A 21,366-nucleotide genomic window follows, 5' to 3' on the forward strand; every position below is an offset into this window, starting at 1 on the left:
TGAGGGGTCAGGCCTTGAGGATGTCTAGCAGAAGAGCATGTCAGACGGAGGGAGTGGCAAGTGCAAAGGTCCTGAGGTGACCTCATGCCTGGCAGGTCTGGGAACAATTGAGGAGGCTTGTGTGGCTGAAACAGAACCACAGGTAGGAGATGAGAGGCACAGGGGTGTGGATGCAGGTAAAAGATTGCAGGGCCTTCGTGAGGACTTTGTTTTCACTGTGTTAGACAGGAGCCCCTGGAGGATTTGAGCAGAGAAGGGACATGCCTTACATTTTAGGCAGAAAGGTTTAATATTCAATGCTGGGAATTAGGTGTTTACAAAATCATTGGAAGAACTGGAGGAGCCAGCCCTGGGCTGAGTCTCCCAGAACAATACAAACTGAACTGCCTGCCTCTGTCCTGATTGGGGGATGGGGGTAGGAAATCAGGAGGCCCCACCTGAATGGCTGAGCTCTGATCCAGGGCAGAAGGCCCCTCTGCCACTACCCCTGCCTTTGACCTCACAAAGCTGGTGACTGGAAGCCGGATGCGAGGCTGAAAACCCCACATCACATCTCCACAACCCACACAGCAAGACTCCCCTCCCTTTCGTTCCTCCTTTCCAATTTCACTTTTTCAAAAGGGAACCTAATTCACATCCCAAACTGTAGCTTCAAAGGAATGTGAGAAGGGATGCTGAATGCCAGTTCACCGTGTATGTCAGAGCCCGAAGCCCATCTTATAGCAGATGCCCTTCTCCCTCCCACACCTGGTTCCAAGGCCTCCTGGAATGCTCCACCCACTCTGGGCCCCTGTCCTGTGTTCCCCATCACAGCGGGTACCACACTGATGAAGCCATGTACTTGTCTGTCTCCCCAACTCATTCAAAGTAAACCACTTGAGGACAGGGAATGTAGCTACCTTGTTCAAGGCCACATCTCCTATCTGGCCAGGCTGAGAGAAGGTAGCAAGCCTATTCAGTTTGGGAGAAAAGCAGTGGAGAGGAAAGTGGCAGAGTTCCAAGCTATTTAACCTCCCCAGCCTTGGTTTTAACACCTGTAGAATGAGGGCACTAGCATTGCTGAACTGGTAGGGGGTTGAGGGCTCTGAGAGAACGTAAATGTTTAGTATTTTCTCATCAGCTCCCCCTTTTCCTTAGGGTTTTTCCCAAGGCTGGAGAGGAGCTGGGCTTCCCTGGGCTCTGGCCCTGAAGTAGGCAGCTGATGAAGTTCATGGTGTCCTGGGGCCATGCAGGGTGGGCTGCTGGCTGAGGGCAAGGGGCAGAGAGGTGCCTGTCTCCTGGGCCCTCCTATTCATTGGAGAGTTTTTCCCTTGAAAGCTGGAAGCAGAAAAGGCCCTCCTCCCACTCTGGGCCTGCCAGGCTTCCTGGCAGCAGAGCCTGTGGTCAGCAGGGCCTGGAGACCGGATCCTGCCAGATGACCAGATGTACTAGTAGCTGGGTGACTCTCCAGGAGAGTGGTCACTGTGCACTAGAGTGACCCGGTATCAGGCTTATCCAGGCCAATCCTGTTGATATGGTCGAGGTCAACCCCAGTTGAAACGGGCCAGGTCAGGTTCACGCCCCTAGTAGAGTCACAACTATTAATAGTACCTCCTTTTGCTCTTAAGTGCTCTGCTTGTCTCTTAATAGCTGAGCATACATATCCTATGATCCAGGAATTCCTGTCTTAGGTGTGTACCCAACAGAAGTTTGCACATCTATTCACCAAGACATACGCTAGAACATTCACAATAGCACTACTTGTAATAGCCCCAAACCAGAAACTATCCAGATGTCCTTCAACAAGAGTGGATATCTAAACTGTGGTACATTCACATCATGTAACTTAGCAGCAGTGATAATGAACTTTCTGCAGCCACATGTGCAATAACATGAATGAATCTCAAATTGTTGAGTAAAGGAAACCAGGAACACCTAACATATGATTTCTTCCATACAGTACACCTGGAAGGTGAAACCAAAGGATTCTAATATAAGTTGGGACTGTGACAAGAGGGAGCTGGAGATTTCTCTTTCTTTATCTGGGTGCTGGGGACACAAGGGTGCTCACTTTATGAAAATATATTGAGCTGAATAAAGAATTTGTGCATTTTCTGTATGTACAGTTTTCATCAGGAAAAGGTTTACTTTAAAAAGTATCCTGGTTTAAACAATAGTAATTCCTGTTCCTCCTCTGCCCACCTCCTCCCATCTATCTTCCTTGGAGGGCTGGACACACACATGATCATCAACATCACATCTCATCTCCATGCCTTTTGGAAAATCTCCACAGACCCAGTCACTAAATGGAATGATCACACCTGTCTTCTCCTCTACTCTCCTAAGAGCTGCAGTTGACTCAGAAGCAAGAGGTAAAGTGAAAGTCGTTCAGTCGAGTGCAACTCTTTGTGACTCCAGGCCAGAACAGTGGAGCGGGTAGCCTTTCCCTTCTCCAGGAATATATTGACTGCAGAGACAAACTAAGCCATGAATACCGAGAGGATACTAAGAGACCCCCCAACCTACCAAAACCCCTATATTTCCAAGCCACAACTGAGAGGTCACCAGGCCCTGCTACTCAGTGAGGCAAGGAAAGAACTAACATTTGTCAGGAAGAATTTCAACAGCCCAAGTGGAAATGAGCTTAACCTTCAGCCGTCCTGAAAAATAAAGTTGACCCGAATTCCCCATTCTCTGGACATTTTTGTTGGGTTCACTGAAGTTCATTGGGTGCCCTTGTGAAAACTGTATAATCTAACTCGGATGGTAAGAAAATGCTTCCTGTGGGGAAGACTGGTTCTGCTATGACCAATTCCCTTGGGACGCCTACTTCAGGCCTTGACCAAAGAGGTGGATGCCCCAGGCCTAGAATAGCTCCCTCTCCCAGCCTGCTCCCCACTGCCCTCCACCTACTAAATCTCATCAAAGCCTGCCAAAGCCCATCTCCTCCAGGCTTCTCTGGCACCTACCCTCTAACCCCTCAGCTCCCATCCTTCTTCCTGTTGCACCTATTAAGTGTCTCTTTAAGCACCTAACCCCCTAATTCAGGTTTCAAGAATGCAGGAAACATTTTTTGTTCATTGTTTTACCCTAAAAGTTTGGACAAGTTCCTGGTACACAGTAGGCCTTCAATAAATATAGAATGAATGATTGAATGCTTTCTCCTCACAGCACCTCTGGGATTGTGTTCCTCTAGATGTCTCTGCCCAGGAAATTCGCTGTGGCAAGGACTATGACTTGTCTTATTCATCTTTATCCCTGTCACTCATCCTTCTACTTAATAACTACTTATTGAAAAAGGAAAGAAAGTTAGTCAATTTGGGGCATGTGCAATCCAGAAAGAATGGAGGTGGGGGTCAGTGGGTAGAGTTATTTGGATTTCAAGGGTGTGGGTAATCCCGGAGAGGAACAAACTACTATATTTGCCTACAAATTTATTTATGCCTGCCTCCTTTCAGAGGGTTTGAGGTGGCTTACAAAAACACAGACATAATACAAGGTAACAAGTCGGTGAAGTCAGGATGAGGAGGAAATAAGAGTAGGAAAAATAAGATCAAGTCAGCTCGTTTAGAAGTGGGCCAAAAAGTTGGCCAAGTTTTCCCACAGCCCTGTCGAGGTGGAAGGCTCTCTTCCTTTTCCCCACCTCCCTCCCTTTCAGGGGCCACCACTGGCCGCCCAGGCCAGGGAGAGCGGCCCCGAGGTTAGCGCGCCGAGGGGAGGGGCCTGGAAGGGCGGCTAGCCTGGGAGCTCGGGCCTAGAAGCCTGGGCTGCCTTATGGGCCGGGGCAGACCGGCTCTGGGGGGGCTCTCCCAGGCCCAGGCGTGGGCGCCCGGGTGGCCGGCAGGGGCCTGTGACCCAGGCGGGTAGGGTAAGGGCTGAAGGCTCGCTCTTCCACTCAACGCTGCAGAAGTTCTCGAGCTGGCAACTCAAGGCCCTCCAGCCAAATGGACTCGCGGCCTACTAAGCGCTGGCTTGGCGGGCCGGGCACAAAGACGGAAGGAGCGGCGCGCCTTCCACCCCGCCCCACCCCCACCCCCGCGCCACACAAAGGGGCAGGCCGCCCCTCCCCCAGCCTCGCCCTCGCCTTCCCCCTCCACCCTCCTCTCCCTCAGGCCGCCCTTCGGTGACTTCCTCTCCCCTCCCGGGGCAGCCCGGGGACTTCTCAGGGACAGCCTTTCACCTGGGCGCTGGGCGGGGGGCGGGCGCGCGGAGGGAGGCCTCCCGGCCCGTTCCCCGCCCGGGCCCGCGCCCTCCTCCCTAAGCCCGCTCCATTGGCCCCAGCGCCTTCCCGCCCTGGCGTCCCCGCCCCCACCCGGCCGAGCACGTGCTGCCCCCGGCCCGGCCCTGCCCCCCACCCCCACCGGAAACATTCCTGAGACATTCCTGAAACGAGGAGGCCCGGCCCCTCCGGTTCCCCACCCCGCCTCCACTCTGGGCGCAGGATTTTCCAGGCGTCCCCCCACCCTCTAGCGCCGGTTTGCCCCCTGAGGAGGGGGCCGAGCCGGGGCCTCCGCCGACCGGGGAGGAAGAAGGGGAGCACAGAGAAACATGAGTCACAGCCGTGTGTCACTGGGCCGCACTGCGAGTCCCTGCATCACGGGGAGATGGGGAAGGCCGCCTCGGGGACCAGGGGCGGGGAGGTGCGCCCAAGAAGGCCCCGGGCCCGGCCTGCAGGGCGCGCCCCTTCTTCCCCCACCGCCCTCCGCGCCATCTTCCCGCTTGGGCTGCCTTCTCGTTCGCGCAGTAGGTCTTTGTGGCTCCAGGCGTGGCGAGGTACATCGTGCGCAGACTCATTCCTTGCCTTCAGAGTGCTTCCAGGCGACCACCGGGTCACGTTTTATTAAAAAAAAAAAAAAAGTCACAGCGGAAGGGGCCAGGGCACCCAGTGGGACCGTTGGTCTCCACAACACCATCCGGGTCACTTAAAAGGAACGAGCCCTCCCCTCAGGTTTACCTGAAGAGGAGCCAATCGTTTGCCTCGCGTGGAGACCGCACCTTGATTATGGTTCACTCGGGCCCATTAAATCTAAACTCTGGATCTCACAAGTTTCACGTTCGAGTTTCACAAGACCTTATATTTCACCAGTCAGCCACACACGGCTGGCACCGAAATGCACACGCAGACACCTGTCCACCCAGGGGAAACTCTAAGGAGCCGCGTTATCTAGGCGGAGAGGACGACGGGTAGGCCGCAGGACTCTCCAACCCGCGTCCGCGCAGACCCCCGCAGGCACCGGCGCCCGCGCACATTCACGCGCCCGTGGGCGCCAGGCCTAACGCCCGGAAGGCCCCAGAGGCGTCTCTCCCGCGGGCCCACTCCACGCAGAGAGGACGCCCGCCCCCTGGGAAGAGCTTCCTGGTGACCCCTCTCAGCAGCTCCCCACGTCTGCCGGCCGGGGACTGCGGGGAGGGGGCCGCGGCCTCTGGGCCCCGACCCGGCCCCCCTGCGCGCCCGCCCCCAGACGCCCGTCTCCGCATGGGCCTCGCCGTCGTCAGCACCCACCCGCGCGGCGGCGGCGGCGGCGGCGGCGGGCGGCCGCCCTTTTAAATCCCCAGGCTCATTTGCATGTCCCCGCCCCCCAGTGACACGGCTGGCGCGGGCGGGCCCGTCCCCCCTGCCCCTGGGTCGCTCTTTTTAAGCTCCCCTGAGCCGGGGCTGCGCTCCTCTAATTGGGACTCCGAGCCCGGGCTATTTCTGGCCCTGGCGCGGCTCCAAGAAGGCGTGAGTTCGCGGCCCCTCCGGTGGCTCCTTTTTTTTTTTTTTTTTAAATATCTATCATTTAAATAAATTATTTATTTATTGAGGCCGCGCACGGGCCGTGCCTAGCTTCCTGCCCCTCGCCATCCTTCGGGGGAGGTGGAATATTTTTGTGCCCCCCCCCCCCTCCCCGGCCTGGATGTGACATATAAATACCCCGCGGGGGCCAGGGCGGCGAGCACGCGGCGGCGGCGGCCTCTGAGCGCTTCTGCTCTCTCTCCCGGTTTCAGATCCGCATTTGCTACCAGCGGCGGCGGCGGCGGCGGCGGCGGAGCCAGGCCGGTCCTCAGCGCCCAACACCGTCGCTCCCGGCAGCTCGGAGAGCGCACCGCAGGCCGGCAGCCGAGCTCGCGGTGAGTCCGTCCCGGGGCCGGCGGCGTAGGGGGGCGCCCGCGCCGCGGCCGCACGCCGCCCCCTCCTGCAAGCCGCCCCGGGGCTGCAGCGCGCGCCTCCGGCTTTATTCCCAGGCCGGGGCTGCGCGAGCCGCCGGCAGGGGAGGGCCGCGCAGCGCGGGGGGCGGGCGGCGGGGCCCGCGGCACGGGGAGGGCGCCCGCACCCCTGCCCCCGCGCCGCGGGCGCCGTGCGGGGGGCGGGGACCCGGGAGAAGCGCGCGGTGGGGGAGGGGGCGCGCGGCTGCGGCGAGCGCGAGTCGTGCACCCGGCGGCTCTCGGTGCACCTCGCGCGGCCGCCGCTCCCGCCCGAGCCCGAGCCCGAGCCCGATCCCGGGCCTGTGCCGTGGGGGCGGGGAGAGGGGCAGGCTGGGGCGCGGCGGGAGAGCCCGGGGCCGGGCGGCCCCGCAGCCTGGGGAAGTTCTCTAAGTGGGGGGTGGGATGGGCGGGAACCCCGCAATTCGGCCTGAACTCCAGGCTTGGCCTTTTATCCCGGCGCTCGCTCCGCAGCCGAGGCCGACTCTCTGGCCTGGGTTTGGGGCTTCACCCCGACCCCACCTCTGGCCCGGCCTGCGCCTCTTCAGCCCCCGGGGCCCGGCCTGCCCTCCGCCCCCACAAACTGGTTTCTCTGCTTTGCTGGGCTCTGTTGGAACTAGTCCCTTTGACTCCCCGTTTCATTTTTTTTTTAACTGGGGCTTTTATTTTGCGGGGAGGGCGCGGAGGGAGGCGGCTTTCTTCCTCTCCCCCGCGCGCGCCAGGTTTCCTGCCCCAAGGCGGGCTTGGGTGCCCCCTCTGGCAGGAAGTGGGGCCGGGTGCACCCTCGTGGCGGTGCATGCGGTCGGAGGGCACCGGTTTCCCGCGCCTGCACCCGCGGCCTGCGCCCCTCCCCCCGCGCGCTCCGGCCCCTCGTCCCTCCGGCCGACCTGCAACGGCCGGGCGCAGACACTTGCAGAGTCACCCAGGGCCCGGGTCTGGAGTAGGGGCGACAGGGGCTTTACCAGCCCCCAGGCGGGTAAGGAAACTGGCGGGCGAGAAGGGTCGCCAGGAACCCACTCCAACTAGCTCTGTGACCTTGGGCACCTCATCAGCCCTTCCTCTAGGCCACTTTTTGGGAGGAGATGAGGCAGTCCCATGGTGATTTCCTAGAGTCATGGCCACGGGTTGCCTTAGCGTTTGTGGAGCCCACATTGTATGGAGGGGACAAGTCTGAGGCCCGAAAGGGCTTATTACCGACCATAGGATTGAAGTTGGGCCTCAAACGTGGCTTCTCCAAGCCAGGCCTCCCTGATGTTCAGAAACAGGTGGAAGAGACAAGCATTTGTTGGTCTCACCAGAGAGGGCCTCAGGCCTTAATTCAGTTCATGGAGGCCTGGATCTGTGGTGAGGGTGAGCGGGTTAAAGGGTCCCCAGCAGCAAGAAGTGGGGGAAATACCAGAGGCACTCAACAGGGTCCCCAGGCAGGCTAGGCTAGGCCTTCTGGGATTAGGGGCTGGCTTCGCCCAACTAGAACCCCCTCTTGGAGGGGGCCTCCAGCAAACCTCATGTGAGGTCAGCGCTCATTTAGCTGATTAATTTTGATGTTTAGTTTTGAAGGGGGATCTGTGGTGTAATGTAAGATTCTAATCACTGCCTGTAATTACAGAGCAGGCCAAGCCACTAATGATGGAGCAGGATAAATCACCAACCACCTTGTTTAAAAGGGTCTTCAAGTCTGAAATATTATGAAATGGAATAATTACCAGACGAAGTCTCGCCGTCTGGAGCATTTCAATACTTGAGGATCAGGGGCCTCAGGCCCCTCTTAACAATCACAAGTTTGCAAAACAACAGGCTTTCCTCTCTGGGTTAAAATTGGAAATAGTCTGAATCTGAAAAAGGAGAGTCTTTTTCAAATGTTCTAGTTCTCATTTTGATTGGAATGAACCTTTCAGTTGTTTAAGTATTTTTAATTTTTACCTGGTTTGATTCTTGCTGCAGTCTGCGGACGAAGGCAAGACAGGTGGAGCATCATTACTCCCCTTTTATAGGTTGAGGGGCTTTTCTGGAAGTGGAGACACTTGGGCCCACCCTTTGCCAAGGGCAGCCTCCCAGGACAAATCTCTGTCTGTAACTTGGGGATAATAACTGGGAGGATAGGAATGGGGGCTCTTTCTCAGCCTCTGGAAGAGACTCCCAAATACAGGTGCATGTGCCCCTTGTAGCGGGTGGTTTTACATGAATTCTGTATTTGTAGGACTGATTAAGTCCAAACAGTCCTCTTGGGAATATGCTAGAAAAGGACCAGGGCGCTTTGAGGATCAGCCCTCCTAGGGCTTCAGGGGGTCAGCTAGTGTCTTCTCCCTCTCAGTTGGAGAAGTCCCTGCCCCTCATGAGAGGAGGCATCAAAGAGAAGGATCCTGTCTGACTCCAGGTGGGTGGGAGTGGGCTGGGGTAAGAGGAGACTCCCCTTTCAGCTTTGGGTGATTTCTTTTCCTCCCCACACCTCACCCAGTGTGGTTTTAGCCCCCATTTCCCAAATTGTTCGCATCTTTGACCCTCCAAGGTTTAACCCAGGGAGAGGGAAGCAGAGAGAACCGCTGGGGCCCTGGGCAGTGCTGTGGACAAGGTGGCCCAGGGACTGATGGCATGGCTGCCAGGTAGATGTGCAGGGCTCATTCCCTGCTTACCTCTCCTCCCTTGTTCCCCCGAGAGCTACCCAGGCTTGGCTTGCTTTTAAAAGAGAAGGGGCGGCACAGTGGAGGGGAGGGCCCTGGCAGTCTGAGGACCATCTTGCCCACACCTCAGCCAGGGTGACCTCACCCACGGCCAGGTCTGGGCTGGCTGCACTCTTGAGTGGGGGTGGCAGGGCAACAAAGAGCCCTTCTGAGCAGGAGATAAGGCTCTGATTAGAGCCAACGGCCCAGCCCCGCCCTGCAGCCTGCACGCCAGGCTGGGTGTGGAGTCTTGGGGGTCCCTGGGAGCAGGCAGTTTCCCGCTGGGCGTTTCTCGGGTGGGAGTGGTGAGGGTTTGGAGGTGGCTAACACTTTTCCTGCCTCCCTGCAGCCCAGCCGTGGCTCCTCGCCTGCTCTGCTGACGAGGGAAGATGAGCGAGTCGAGCTCGAAGTCCAGCCAGCCCCTGGCCTCCAAGCAGGAGAAGGACGGCGCTGAGAAGCGCGGGCGGGGCCGGCCTCGCAAGCAGCCTCCGGTGAGCCCTGGGGCCACGCTGGCAGGAGGCAGCTGGCTGTCCAGACCTTTGCCTCGGTTTACCTCTTGGGGTTAGGGATCATGGCAGGTGAAAACAGGACTGGCAGGGTGCGGCATCATTCCTACACATGTGTGCGCTCCCCACACACGCGTCCCTGGTGCCCGAGAGGAGTGTGGTCCAAGGGAGCGCTGAACCTGAGTTCAAGCCAGAAGTGAGCCTGTAGTCATGCAGGCCAGAGCGTACACTGGTAAACCACTCACCCTTTATCTCCAGTCCATTGTGGACCAGCGTATTGAAGTATGGTGGCTCAGTGGTAAAGAATCTGCCTGCCAAGCAGGAGACGCAAGATTGATCCCTGGGTCAGGAAGATCCCCTGGAGGAGGAAATGGCAACCCACTCCAGTATTCTTGCCCGGGAAATCCCATGGACAGAGGAGCCTGGTGGGCTACCGTCCGTGGAGTCGTAAAAGCGTTGGATGTGACTTGGCGACTAAACAACAAAGATGAATTGTAGAAACGTGAACGTTCACATATGTAAGCCCAGCAGTACGCGTGGCGGCGCTCTGGTGACTTACTTAATACTTACTGTCCGTTTCTGTAGTTCTCCATCCCGGGGCAGGGGCCAGCACCTGTTCGTGGGCTTCCTTGAGTGACCCTGCATTGGGCTTTGGCTGGTTCTGTAAAAGCCCAGAAAGTTTAAAACGTTGGGGAGTTGGTGGCAGAGTGACTCAGAGCCCTGGTTCCGGGTACCCCAGGGAGCTTGGCCAGTCAGGCTGTGTGGGCCACCTGTTACCTGGTGGAGACCTTGGTTTCTCTCTTGAGAGGCAGCTGTCCCCACATGAGGGCGCAGCTGTGGGTGAAGCCCCGTTCCTTCCCTTTCCTGGGGGAGAGAAGGGGAAAGGAACCGAAGCTGATCCTTATCCACCAGGCCCCAGGCACGCCTCCCCACCCCCATTGGGGATCTCTGTACTCGCTCTTTAGGCGCCGTGAGGAGTCTCACGGGCGGTGGAATTCATCTGCCTCTTTCAGAGCCCTGTTCACGTGTGGAGAAGTCATCCCCTTAGTCCGATTCCTTTGGCTTCCCCCTGCCGGCTGTGGGCATGTTGGTGAGGGGTGTCAGAAGGGGTGTGGGGTTACTGCGCGATGAACGGGCAGCCGCCCTGGGAAACACCACTGATGTGCCTTTACTGCCCGCCTTCTGTGCATTATGTAGCAGCTTTTTATTCTGTCTCTGAAAATTAAAGTTTCAGTGGCCCAAATGGCAGGGGTCTCGGTAACTGGAGGGAGTCTGGTTTGCAGGTAGAGCCGGAGGCTCCCTCTAGGGGAAGGGGCATCCTTTCCCCTCTTCTGCATCCCTGCCTTCTGGCGGAGGTATGGGTGGGGTGGGCAGTGATCATAGCCCAGTGCTGGGAGACTTGTCCTGTCTTCATTCAGCGTCTGGCCCAAGATCTGAGAGCTGATCAGAGGCCGAGCTGGAGTATGGACAGCTGTCTCGTGTCTTTCTGCCTCCACGACACCCTTCCCAGAGGCCTTCTGGTGTCTTGTCATTTTGCTGTTGCAGAGAAGCTAAGGGAAAGGCTTTGCAAAAGAATGTCAGGTGGAGAACCTGGATCCCAAGGGTTACCTGCCATGGTTCCTGTGGATTCTGGAGTGGGGCTGCGCAGACCACTGCTGGGCTGGGGCAGAGGGCTCTGTCCTGAAAGGGGGCAGGGCAGGTGGCTTCTGTGTCTCTGACTGTCTCATCTGTCTTTGCAGAAGGAGCCCAGTGAAGTGCCAACACCTAAGAGACCTCGGGGCCGACCGAAGGGGAGCAAAAACAAGGGTGCCGCCAAGACCCGGGTGAGGCTTGCAGGGGGCCCTCTGCCCTGACAGCAGCCATGGGAGGCCTGGTCTGTCCTCATTTTCTGCACCTGCTTCTGGCACATGGGTGGTGATGGGCCTGTGCCCATGGAGGCGAGGGGGGCGTTGACTGAGGTCTCACTTCTGGGCCTTGGCCTGCCCAGGACAGTGGGGAAGTCAGGTGTCCAGCAGGTTTCCTGGTCTGGAGAGGCAAGCTGGGAGGGAGGAGCAAGGGGGCAGCTCCGTCCAGGGCTGAGACTGTCACCTTCTCTTCGGGAGGTCCCCTGGCTCCTGCAGGAATGAGGGGGGAGGCCAGATTCATAGTGGCATCAGCCTTTCAGAGAAGTTGTTTTGTTTTTTATTTTATTTTTTCTAAAACACGACTCATATCCTCTTGAGTCATGGGTGGAGGAGGGAGTTGGGGGGCGTGTGTGTATGTTGGGGTGGGGGGGGGGGGCGGTGTGGCTGGCCAGTCATCACCAGCTGGACTCGGGTGGGCCCGCCGGGGTGGGAGTCCCGGGCCGCCCCTCCCTGCTGTCCCTCACCATCTGGGACACTGGTCATTGGGTGGGCACCGTCAGGGACATTTTTGACTTAGTGGATCTTTTCTCTGACCATCTAGAAAACCACCACAACTCCAGGGAGAAAACCAAGGGGCAGACCCAAAAAACTGGTAGGTGACTGCGGCAGAGGCAGCTTGGTTCTTCTGGGGAGACTGTTAAAGACAGTGATGCTCCTTCCTGTGTGCCCACAGAGGGAGACGGCTCTCCTGACCTGCAGGGCCAGCCATGGTGGGACTTCACATTTTCACCCAGGCCTAGGGAGGGGAAAGGGTTTGTCCAGGGCGCCCGGACTCCTGGCACTCAGCCCAGGGCTTCTGAAGAGCTGTGTCCATGAGAAGTGCAGGGTCCCAGGTACAAACCAGGCCAGACTCCCTGCCCTGCCTTACTGGGGGTGTTCTTATCTTTTCCTTCCCCTGCTTCTGGTTCAGAGTCAGAACTTCTAGGGTGGACCTTGAGGTCATATGGTAGTGTCTCCCCGCCGCCCCCCATTGTAGTAATGAAGAAGAAGAAGGGAGGTTTAAGCAGCAGCAGTAGAGGATCTCAACTCTGGGAGGGGGTGGGACATAGCCTGTTGGGTGGGAGCTGAGGGGCGCTGCCCTGTGGACGCCGCTCCTCACGTGGGGGCCCCACCCCCTTCTGGGCCCCCAGACAGCTGGGAGCGGTGGCTGGCGGGCTGAGCCCAGAGATCTTCCGGGGCGCCGCTGCAGCTGGGGCCCCTGCAACCTGTCCTCCCCACGGCTCGTTCCTCGAGCTGTGTGAGCTGAGCCACCACCGGCTGAGGGGGGCTTGGGGTGCTGGCAGGGCCCCAAGAGTGAGTAACAGGAAACGGGTTGTTTTGGAGTTTGTGCCTGGCACGGGGGCCCTGTGTGGTGTCCCGACATTCCCGCCCAGTGAGTGAGCCCCGGCCGGCGCACACTTCCCCTCGCTCCCCGCCCTGGCCTGGGGTCAGCCCGCGGCCGTGGCCCCTCCACCGCCCAGCAGCTGCCCCTGCGGGCTGCTGAGGCCACCTGGTACCCCCCGTGGAGGGGGCTCACAGCCTCCAGCCACCCCTGCCCTCCCCTTTTCCTTTCCCTGGCTGCCGTCTCCCACCCCAGGACCAGTCACTTCCTTGCCAGCTTGAGCCCAGGGGTGCCCTGTGCTCTGCCAGGAGCCCCCTGCCTCTGGGGGCTGCGGGGCCTGGCTGTGTGTGAGAGCAGTGTGTGTGTGGTTTTTTTTCCCTCCCTTTAAATTCTTCCTTTTTATGAATGAAACTGGGCCGTGGAGGTTGCTGAGTCACCCACACACTCAGCCCTGACTCATCCCCCTTCTGGAGAGGCCGGGTGTGCGGAGCTGGGGGTGGTGAGCTTGGCCTCTGGGGGCGGCAGCAGAGGAGGGGGCGGGCCTGGCATTCTCTTGATGGCCCTGCCTACCCTGCAGGAGAAGGAGGAAGAGGAGGGCATCTCGCAGGAGTCCTCAGAGGAAGAGCAGTGACCGCCGCCTGCTCCCTCCCGAGGAGCAGTTTCCTTCTGGGACTGGACAGCTCCGCTCTGCTCCCGCCGCCCCCCCCCCCCAGGCCCTCCCTGCCCCCTACCTGCGCCCTCCCCGCCACACTACACCGCACACCAGCCACCACAGGGTCCCTGGGCCCGAGTGGGGAGCCGCTCCCTTTGATTTCAGGTCCCAGCGACCCCTCACCCACCCGCCACACCCGCCGTCCTGGACAAAGCTGACTTCCACTTAGCCGCTCCCAGGCTGCCGCACCCCTGCTCCCTGTGTGGTGGGGGCCTTGCTGGCTGGGCTCTCGGTTTGGGGATCCCCTCTGCCTCTCCCCTCTGGCTTCCCGTTAAGGGGCCTGGGAGGGCTCCCCTGGCCTTAAAAGGGGCCCAAGCCCCATCTCATGCTCTCATTCGGACATGCCCCACGCCACTGTACTAGCCGCAGCAGGTGCGGCCACTGGAGAGGGGCGACTGCCCCGAGATGCCCCCCACCACCCCCAATCGACCTGTGTCTCACCGAGGGGTGGCTCACCCCCCTCTCCTTCCCGCCTTGCCTTGTCCCCACACTAGGTGGGGCCACCCTCTTGGGGGCTCAGGAAGGAAGGTAGGAATGTAAGTCCTCTCCCAGCTCTAGGCAGGCTCCAGCCCACCTTGCCCTCACCCTGGAATCCCATTGCAATGATGGAAAGCATCCCCTTTATCCAGGTGAGGCCCAGGAGGCCTGGGCTCCCTGCAGCAGCCACTTTCGAGAGCTGGAGCCACTCCCCGCCCCTGTCTGCTTCCGCTCCAGGCCTCAGTTTCCCCTCTTCCCTTCCCTCGGGGCACTAATAACCAGGAGCTAGTCTCGCCCACTCCCACCCTTCTGCTCCTCCCCAACCCCCAAGGTTCTGGTTCCATCTTTCCTCTGTTCACAAACTACCTCTGGACAGTCGTGTTGTTTTTTGTTATATGTTTTGTTCTTAGACATACGTCGCTGCTGCTGCTACCAGCGCCAAATGTCCATCCTCATTGCCTCCTGTTCTGCCCACGTCCCCCTCCTCCAAGAAGCCCTTAGGGGAAGGGGCCTGGAGCAAAGCAGGCTGGGTACCAACTCCCCCAGTCCCAGGGAAGGTGGGGTCCTGCCCCTAGGATGCTGCAGCAGAGTGAGGGTGGGGAGGGGGGGGCCCGTGTTGACTGTCAGGTGTAGGGGCCACCTTCTCCACCTGTTCTGTCAGGGAGGAGGTAGCCATTATTTGTCCCAGCCTGGGGCTCCCCTCTGGTTTCCTATTTGCAGTTACTTGAATAAAAAAATATCCTTTTCTGGACTGTCTTTTCTGTGGTGGGTGCCTAGAACAGAGGTTAGAAACCAAGGATCTCTAGTGAGTGAGTGAAAAAGAAAAAGCACAGGGAAGGTAACGTAAGCCGGTCTTGATGAAGTCAACTACACCCCTAGCCACAAAACATTTTATTTACAAAATATATATACTGAATATACATTAGGCCCTGTCACCATGGGAACAGCTCCAAAGCTAAGTCTGGGAGGGCTAGAGAAGGGTGCCCATGGAAGGGCAAAGCCCCACCTGGTAATCCCAGCCACCCTTTCACCCCAGGAAGAAACATTCTCATTAGTTCCTGGGAGTGGCTAGTAGGTAGGCTCATCCCACAAAGGACTGAAAGCCTAGGAGGGAGTGAGGAGGTGGGTCCAGTGGAGGCTGGCGGCTCTGCCGGGCTTAGGAGCCAGGCTGGGGGGAAGGATGCTGGGGGAGCAGCAGGCTGCAGGGCCCTGGCCGATCAGGACCCGGTGGTTCGGGGAGGGGCAGGGTTAGGGGGCTCAGGTCACGTCTTGACATCCAACAAGGGCATCCGCTTGTGCTGGTAGCCACTCTGCCAGCCGTGGACCACCTGTAGCAGGGGAGAGCGGGCCACAGCACAGCTTGCAGGGAGGCACCTGACTGGCCCCAGCCCAAATGGGGAAGGCTGAGGGTGGAAGCAGGTTCTGGCTTCAGGGCTGTGAGGAGAGCAGGCCCATCCCTGCTGGTTCTCTGTCCCCCCAGAGTGCTCACCTTGGGGTCCCCCACATCCGACAGCAGCTCCTGCTCGGCCTCGTGCAGCTCCTCGGCAGGGTCATAGCTGTACATGGGGAGCAGGTGATGGCGAAGCCGGTCCACCCTGGGGGGCAAGGGGGTGTTCAGCCACGGCACCCCACACCTCCCTGCAGACATCTGACTCCACTGTTTCCCCCAGCGGGGCACCTCCAGTGGGTGCCTTTCAGGGTCCTAGAGCTCTAAGGACACGTGTCTGGATAGGAAAAACCTAACGCGTGCGGGGAATTTCAGGTTGGTCTTCTGAATGCCTGAAGGGCATCTTACGTGTATGCTGGGGTCTCAGATCCTGTGGGAAGAACTTTTAAGCAGAATGCAGGTGGGGAGCACTCAGGACAGGGACACTCACCGTTTTCTCTTCTGGATGTACATCACCTGTAATAGGGAAACAGCACTGTGGAGGCGGCTGATCCCAGGATGGCCCACGGGGGACAGGGACCCACCTCCACACCCTCCTCTCCCGAGACAGCAGGACAGTGAGATGCTGTGTACAGGCTGGTCCAGGCCCACTCGCCCCTGCCTTAGCAAGAGTGTGGGGGTGTGTGTACGTGTGGAGGCTTCTTACCACAGCCACCACCACCCCGACCAGGGTGATGAGGAAGAAGGGTCCCAACACATAGCCCACCATGGAGTCGCTGTTGGCCTGCGGGGCATTGGGCACTGTGGTGTTACTCATGACATCGGCAGCTGGAGGGCCCTGTAGTCAGCATGGGCAGTACCGCCTCGGGAGGGTGCCTCCCCCGGGCTCCCTGAAGAGGGGGAAAGTGAAAGTGAAGGTGAAAGTTGCTCAGTCATGTCCGACTCTTTCGGAGCCCATGGACTGTATATAGTCCATGGAATTCTCCAGGCCAGAATACTGGAGTGGGTAGCCTTTCCCTTCTCCAGGGGATCTTCCCAACCCAGGGACTGAACCCAGGTCTCCCGCATTGTAGGCGGATTCTTTACCAACTGAGCTATGAGGGAAATCTGAAGAGGAAGGAGGAGGTTGTCAATTCCACCCAGGGTGACAGCCAGGCTCTGGATCCCTCCCCAATATAGTAATAATACATGAAAACTTAAGGTCAGGTCCTGGAAAGGGGAGGGAGGGGGTCTTCCAGGTCAGTGTGCTGGGCTGAGCCCTCCAGTGACTCTCAGCAAATCCTGGGGTTTACCCAGGGGCACCAAGGGGAGGCCAGACCCAGGGCCTGAGTGCTGCCCAGGGTGGGGCTCTCACCCAGGTGCTGGTGCTGGCCAAACATTTGCAGATACTAGTTACTGAGGGAAGGTTAGGTGGAGGTCCCCAGCTCCCGCCCCCTCTTCCTAGAGCACTGGGCTACCAGAAGCTATCCAGTGAAGCAAAATGGAGAGATTAGGTTAAAATAAGGGGTCCTCACTGCAGCCAAGGGGTGAGGGAGGAGCATCTGGAGGACCCCCCTCGATCTTGGTCCAGTGCCCACACTTCAGGCTATAGGTCGCAGGCCTTCGTTGTCCCTGGTGTCACTCCAGACATAGAACCTGGGCACCGTCTCCCGCATTGGTCTTGTGCTAGAGTGGACACCAGTGGGCAGGGCTGGGCTGCATCTGCGAGGTGATGTCACCTCCCCCTGGTCCTCACTCGGGGCTCCGCCCGGGTCCTCCCCTCCTAGCCTGGCATGACAGGCGGAAGTGGAGAGGGTCAGCTCCCATGACAGATGCAAGGAGACTCTTCACGGGTGGCTGCACGCAGACGCTCCGAGGTCTGTGACCCCGGTTCGCCTGGGTTTCCATCAGAGGTTAAGGGCTGAGCCGCCTGTCTCGGTGCCCATGGGGGCTCCGGACTCGCCCAGTCGCACGCCTGTCCCGTGGTCGAGGGGACATTCCGAGGTAGGGAGGTTGACAGGCCGTCCTTAGGATGCGCACCAGCAAGGGAGAGCGAGGGGTAGTTCCCACGGCGCTGGGAGGCTCAGGCCAGGGAAGGAGAACGTGAGGGGGGCGCAGAGCGACCCAAGTATCCTGAAATCCCGACACCCCAGGCGTGGACCTGTACCGGCGCTCTGCAGCCCATGCAACCCGGCCATGCCTTACCTCCCGCCGCTGCAGCCCGGAAAGGAACGCCCTCGGTTGGCTCCCAGGCCCCGGAAGAGCCAGTAGGCGCGTGATCAAAGGACCCGGGGAAACGGGCGGGGCCGCGGTATCGGGGTGCAGCCAATCCGATGGCCGCAGGCAGCCGGCCCGGAGACTGCCGGAGCCGCCAATCCGGAGGCGGATACAGCCGGGGCTGCAGCGCCCACGCCGCGGCGGCAGGGGGCAGCCGCGGGCTGCGCGGCGGCTCGGGGCGGGGCGCGGCTTCCCGGCGTCCCGCGGGGCGTCCCCGGGGCGGCAGTGCTCCGGAGCTCGCGTGTGGGGTCTGGGCCTGGCGTGCGCCCCTCGCCCCGCTGGTCGGAGCCGGGCCCCGCTCTAACGTGCATCGCAGGCCCCGTGGGGCCTCCGTTAATGTCTGTGGAGCCCCCTAGGCCTCCTCGCACGCAGCGTGACTGCCCGTCTGTGCTGTGCTCGGGGTGTGTAGGCGGGCCTAGAATAGCCCTTGCCTGGCCTCGGACCTCGCACCCAGCCACCCTCCCTCCCTACTCCTTACTTACTCTTCGTGTTGGTGAAACAGGCTGCTGCAGGCAGCAAACGATGGCACGAGTGGAGCCTAGCACATAACATGCCCTGAATTTTAATTTTCCCTGTTAACCTCTTTCCGGTTTTCTGGGGCACACACACACACACACACACACACACACACACACAAACCGCACCAGTGGTGTGAAGTCCCTCTGCATCACAATAGGTTTGCCAAGTAGGTTAAGATTGGGTCGAAGCTTCCGTGGGCTGATCATTAAAATGTGACACACTTAATTGGGGAAATTTGAGTAAGATCGGTGGATTTTAGCAATGTCAGTATCCTAATGGTGATGTTATAGTTTTGCAAAAGTTAGCATTGGGGGAAGCTAGGACAAGTGTAGAACGGCTCTATCTCCGTTATTTCTTACAACCGTAGGTAAACCTACAGTTGCCTCTCCCTCATCAGAATCACATGCAATTGGTAAAACTCCAGATTGGCAGGTAATGGAAAACACCTGAGAACGTAAAGGTGGTGGCAGCTGAGCCAGGTTGAAATCCTCCGGGTCCTCAGGTGCTCCTGAAGATACAAGGGCCGTGTGCCTCACCCTATTCTTTCTTTGACAGTCAGAGGATGCACACGGGGTCTTAGTTCCTCCACCAGTGATGGAACCTGTGCCGCTGGCTGTGGAAGCACAGAGTCCTAAGCACTGGACTGCCAGGGAATTTCCTGGGTCACCCTGTTCTTGCCAGGGACGGCCAATGGCCCAGATGTGGTTGAGCCACTTGGTCTGGTCAGGCCTCAGTCTTCCCAAGTCCTTCCAGAAGGTTAGATGAGAGCAGATCTGGTGCAGAGATGACCCAATTAGGAACCAGAAGACAGGTGGAAGCTCGCCTCTTGCCTCCAGATACCACCATCTGACTGATGGAGAATCAGATAAAGGGAAAGGAATGAGAGAAAAGCTTGGGTCTGGAACCTCCAGGCAGATTTCCTGGTACTCTCTGGGTTTTGGGTCTGGAGAGTAGGGAGACTGCTCATCAGGCTTCTGTTAGGAGGGCAGAGGGAGGAGGCCTCCCCCACCTTACAGGGAAGTAGGGATCAGGCAGTAGGTTTTAGAGCCCAGGGGCCCTTGGCTGCCCACACACTCAACCTTTGTTCCCATTCCCATTCCACATCTTGAGAGTCTAGCGGTCCTAGGAGCAGGCCGAGTGGTTGCATTGGCTAGGCTCGTGTGTGGAAAGGCATGGGGTCTTTATTCCTAGGACAGAACACCCTTCCAAGGTAGGCAGGGCAGGTGGGATGACCTGAGTTTACAAAGGAGCAAGCTGAGGTTCTGAGTGGTGTGATGACTTCCCAAGGCCCTTGGTGTGATCAGCAAGGGGAAGGCAGAATGGGCCCCGATGGGTGGGCCCTCTTCCTGGACAGTTCTGTGCTGGCAGCTGCTCTGGGATTGTGTTTGAGGTCTGGTTTGTTCCTGTGATGAGACGAACTGTGGTAGGTTAAATCCATATAATGTAAACCATAAAATAATAGAGTTAATAAGCCAACAAAACAGATAAAATACAATTAAAAATTCTCAAGTAATCCAAAAGAAGGTAGAAAGAGAGCAAAGGGTAACAAAGAACAGATGAGAGAACCAGAAAACAAAGAGGATGATAAAATGAAGCCTAACTCTGTCAATCACAGTAAAGGTGAATGGTCTCAACAGCCTGGTCAAGGGACTTCCCTGGTGATCCAGTGATTAAAACGCCCCGCTTCCGCCCCAGGGGACACGAGTTCGACCCCTGGTCAAGGAACTAACATCCTGCATGCCGCGCATGGCCAAAAAGTATAAAATGAATAACCCAATTAAAAGGCTGAGATTGTCAGAATGGATAAAAGAAGTAAGACCCAATTACATGCTGCTCATAAGAAATGTGCTTTGACTACAAAGACTCTAACAGGGTAAAAGCAAAAAGATGAGAAAAGATACGCCTTGTTCACACTTGTCAAAAGAAAGCTGGGAGGGCTGTGATAAAGTCAGATTTGATTGCAGAGCAGAAAATATTACCAGAGATTAAAAAGAGGGTCAATTCATAATGACACGATTGAGGATAGACCAATTCTAAATGTTCAATGCCCAATAAGACAGCTTCAAAATTCATAAAACAAAAATGGATACAACTGTAAGAAAAAACAGTCACAGTTTTAGTCAAAGATTTCAATACTACTCCGAATAATTGATAAAACAATCAGATAAATAATCAGCCAGAATTAAACTGGAACAACCCTATCTACATTTATAGAATATCCACATTTATAGAATATTCCACCTAACATTAGGAGGATACATAGTCTTAAGATCATATTCTTGGCCATAAAACAAGTCTCAATAAAAAGGATTCAAGTCATACAAGATATGTTTTCTGATCACAGTGGAATTAACTATATTAGAAATCATTAACAAAAAGATCCTTGGAAAGTTCATAAATATTTAGAAAATGAATGACATACCTCTGGATCAAACAATAATTAGGAACTATTTTGTGCTTGTGGGACATCTCTATTAGAGAGAGAAATTCATAGCACTACTAAATACCTATTAAAAAAAAGAAAGATGTCAATGACCTCAGCTTCCACCTGAAACCAAAGTATACAGAAGAAAATAACAAAGATGAGTGCAGAAACCCATGAAATAGAAAACAGAAAAACAGAATTGATGAAACCAAAAGCCGCTTCCTGAGAAAATCAACAAAATTCATAAACCTGTAGCCAGACTGGTCAGGGAAAAAGAAAATACAAATCACCAGTATTAGGAATGAAAGATTCTACATCACAACAGATTCTGCAGGCCATAAAAGAATAATAAGGAAATATTAGGAACAACGTTTTGCAAATAAATTCAATAACATAGTTGAAATGGAAAATACATGGAAACAAAGACAAATTATCAAAGCACACTTGAGAGATAGATAAATGTATACCACTTTAGGTTGAATTTATACCATCTTAACTTCAATGGCATACATTAACTCCTCCTATTCAATTCCATGTCCCCCTTTAAGTTGGTATTGTGACAAATACATCTTTATATATTATATGCATATTAACACATTCATAATTATGTTTTTATGCATCTGTGTTTTAAACCATATAAGAATGAAAGAGGAGTTGCATACCCAAAATACAATAATACTAGCTTTTATTTTACTTTGTAGTTACCTTTATCAGTGAACTTTTTTTCTTTATATGACTTTGAGTTACCAGTGACTTTTGGTTTTAGTCAGAATGACTCCCTTTGAGAAGCCTTGAGGGCTTCCCAGGTGGCTCATTGGTGGAAGAATCCGCCTGCCAATGCAGGAAACGCCAGTTCAATCCCTGGAGCAACATCCCCTGGAGGAGGAAATAGTAACCCACTCCAGTATTCTTGCCTTGAGAATCCTATGGACAGAGGTGCCTGGTGGGCTACAGTCCACAGGGTTGCAGAGTCAGACACGACTGAACGACTGAGCATATACGCACAGCATTTCTTGTACGGTAGGTCTACTAAGAACAAT

At 56.6% G+C, this 21,366-nt stretch overlaps 2 protein-coding genes across 6 annotated transcripts; one reads left to right on the forward strand and one right to left on the reverse strand.

Moving 5' to 3' along the window:
• The first annotated feature begins 5,571 nt into the window (after positions 1-5,571).
• Positions 5,572-14,490, forward strand: HMGA1 (high mobility group AT-hook 1). Of its 3 annotated transcripts, XM_019985507.2 has the most exons (7): positions 5,572-5,701; positions 5,968-6,090; positions 8,669-8,762; positions 9,169-9,310; positions 11,065-11,148; positions 11,771-11,821; positions 13,128-14,490. In XM_019985507.2, exons 4-7 carry the CDS (start codon positions 9,209-9,211, stop codon positions 13,179-13,181), a joined length of 291 nt encoding a protein of 96 aa, XP_019841066.1. In that variant the 5' UTR covers positions 5,572-5,701; positions 5,968-6,090; positions 8,669-8,762; positions 9,169-9,208; the 3' UTR covers positions 13,182-14,490. The 3 variants fall into 3 exon arrangements, with proteins under 3 accessions (XP_019841066.1, XP_019841065.1, XP_070633952.1); XM_019985506.2 differs by lacking the exon at positions 8,669-8,762; XM_070777851.1 differs by lacking the exons at positions 5,572-5,701; positions 5,968-6,090; positions 8,669-8,762 and adding an exon at positions 7,016-7,138.
• Positions 14,491-14,615: 125 nt separating this feature from the next.
• On the reverse strand, positions 14,616-17,448 carry SMIM29 (small integral membrane protein 29). 3 transcript variants are annotated; one of them, XM_070777849.1, is made up of 5 exons: positions 17,311-17,448; positions 15,893-16,016; positions 15,617-15,642; positions 15,229-15,334; positions 14,616-15,067 (listed from the first exon to the last, which is right to left on the reverse strand). In XM_070777849.1, the coding sequence occupies exons 2-5, from the start codon at positions 15,941-15,943 to the stop codon at positions 15,002-15,004; spliced, it is 249 nt and encodes an 82-aa protein (XP_070633950.1). In that variant the 5' UTR covers positions 15,944-16,016; positions 17,311-17,448; the 3' UTR covers positions 14,616-15,001. The 3 variants fall into 3 exon arrangements, with proteins under 3 accessions (XP_070633950.1, XP_019841062.1, XP_070633949.1); XM_019985503.2 differs by having other exon boundaries at positions 15,833-16,016; positions 17,311-17,447; XM_070777848.1 differs by lacking the exon at positions 17,311-17,448 and adding an exon at positions 16,641-17,043 and having other exon boundaries at positions 15,833-16,016.
• Between the last annotated feature and the right edge of the window lie 3,918 nt (positions 17,449-21,366).

Source organism: Bos indicus, chromosome 23 (genome assembly GCF_029378745.1).
Source record: "Bos indicus isolate NIAB-ARS_2022 breed Sahiwal x Tharparkar chromosome 23, NIAB-ARS_B.indTharparkar_mat_pri_1.0, whole genome shotgun sequence".
In the NCBI taxonomy this organism is placed as follows: domain Eukaryota; kingdom Metazoa; phylum Chordata; class Mammalia; order Artiodactyla; family Bovidae; genus Bos; species Bos indicus.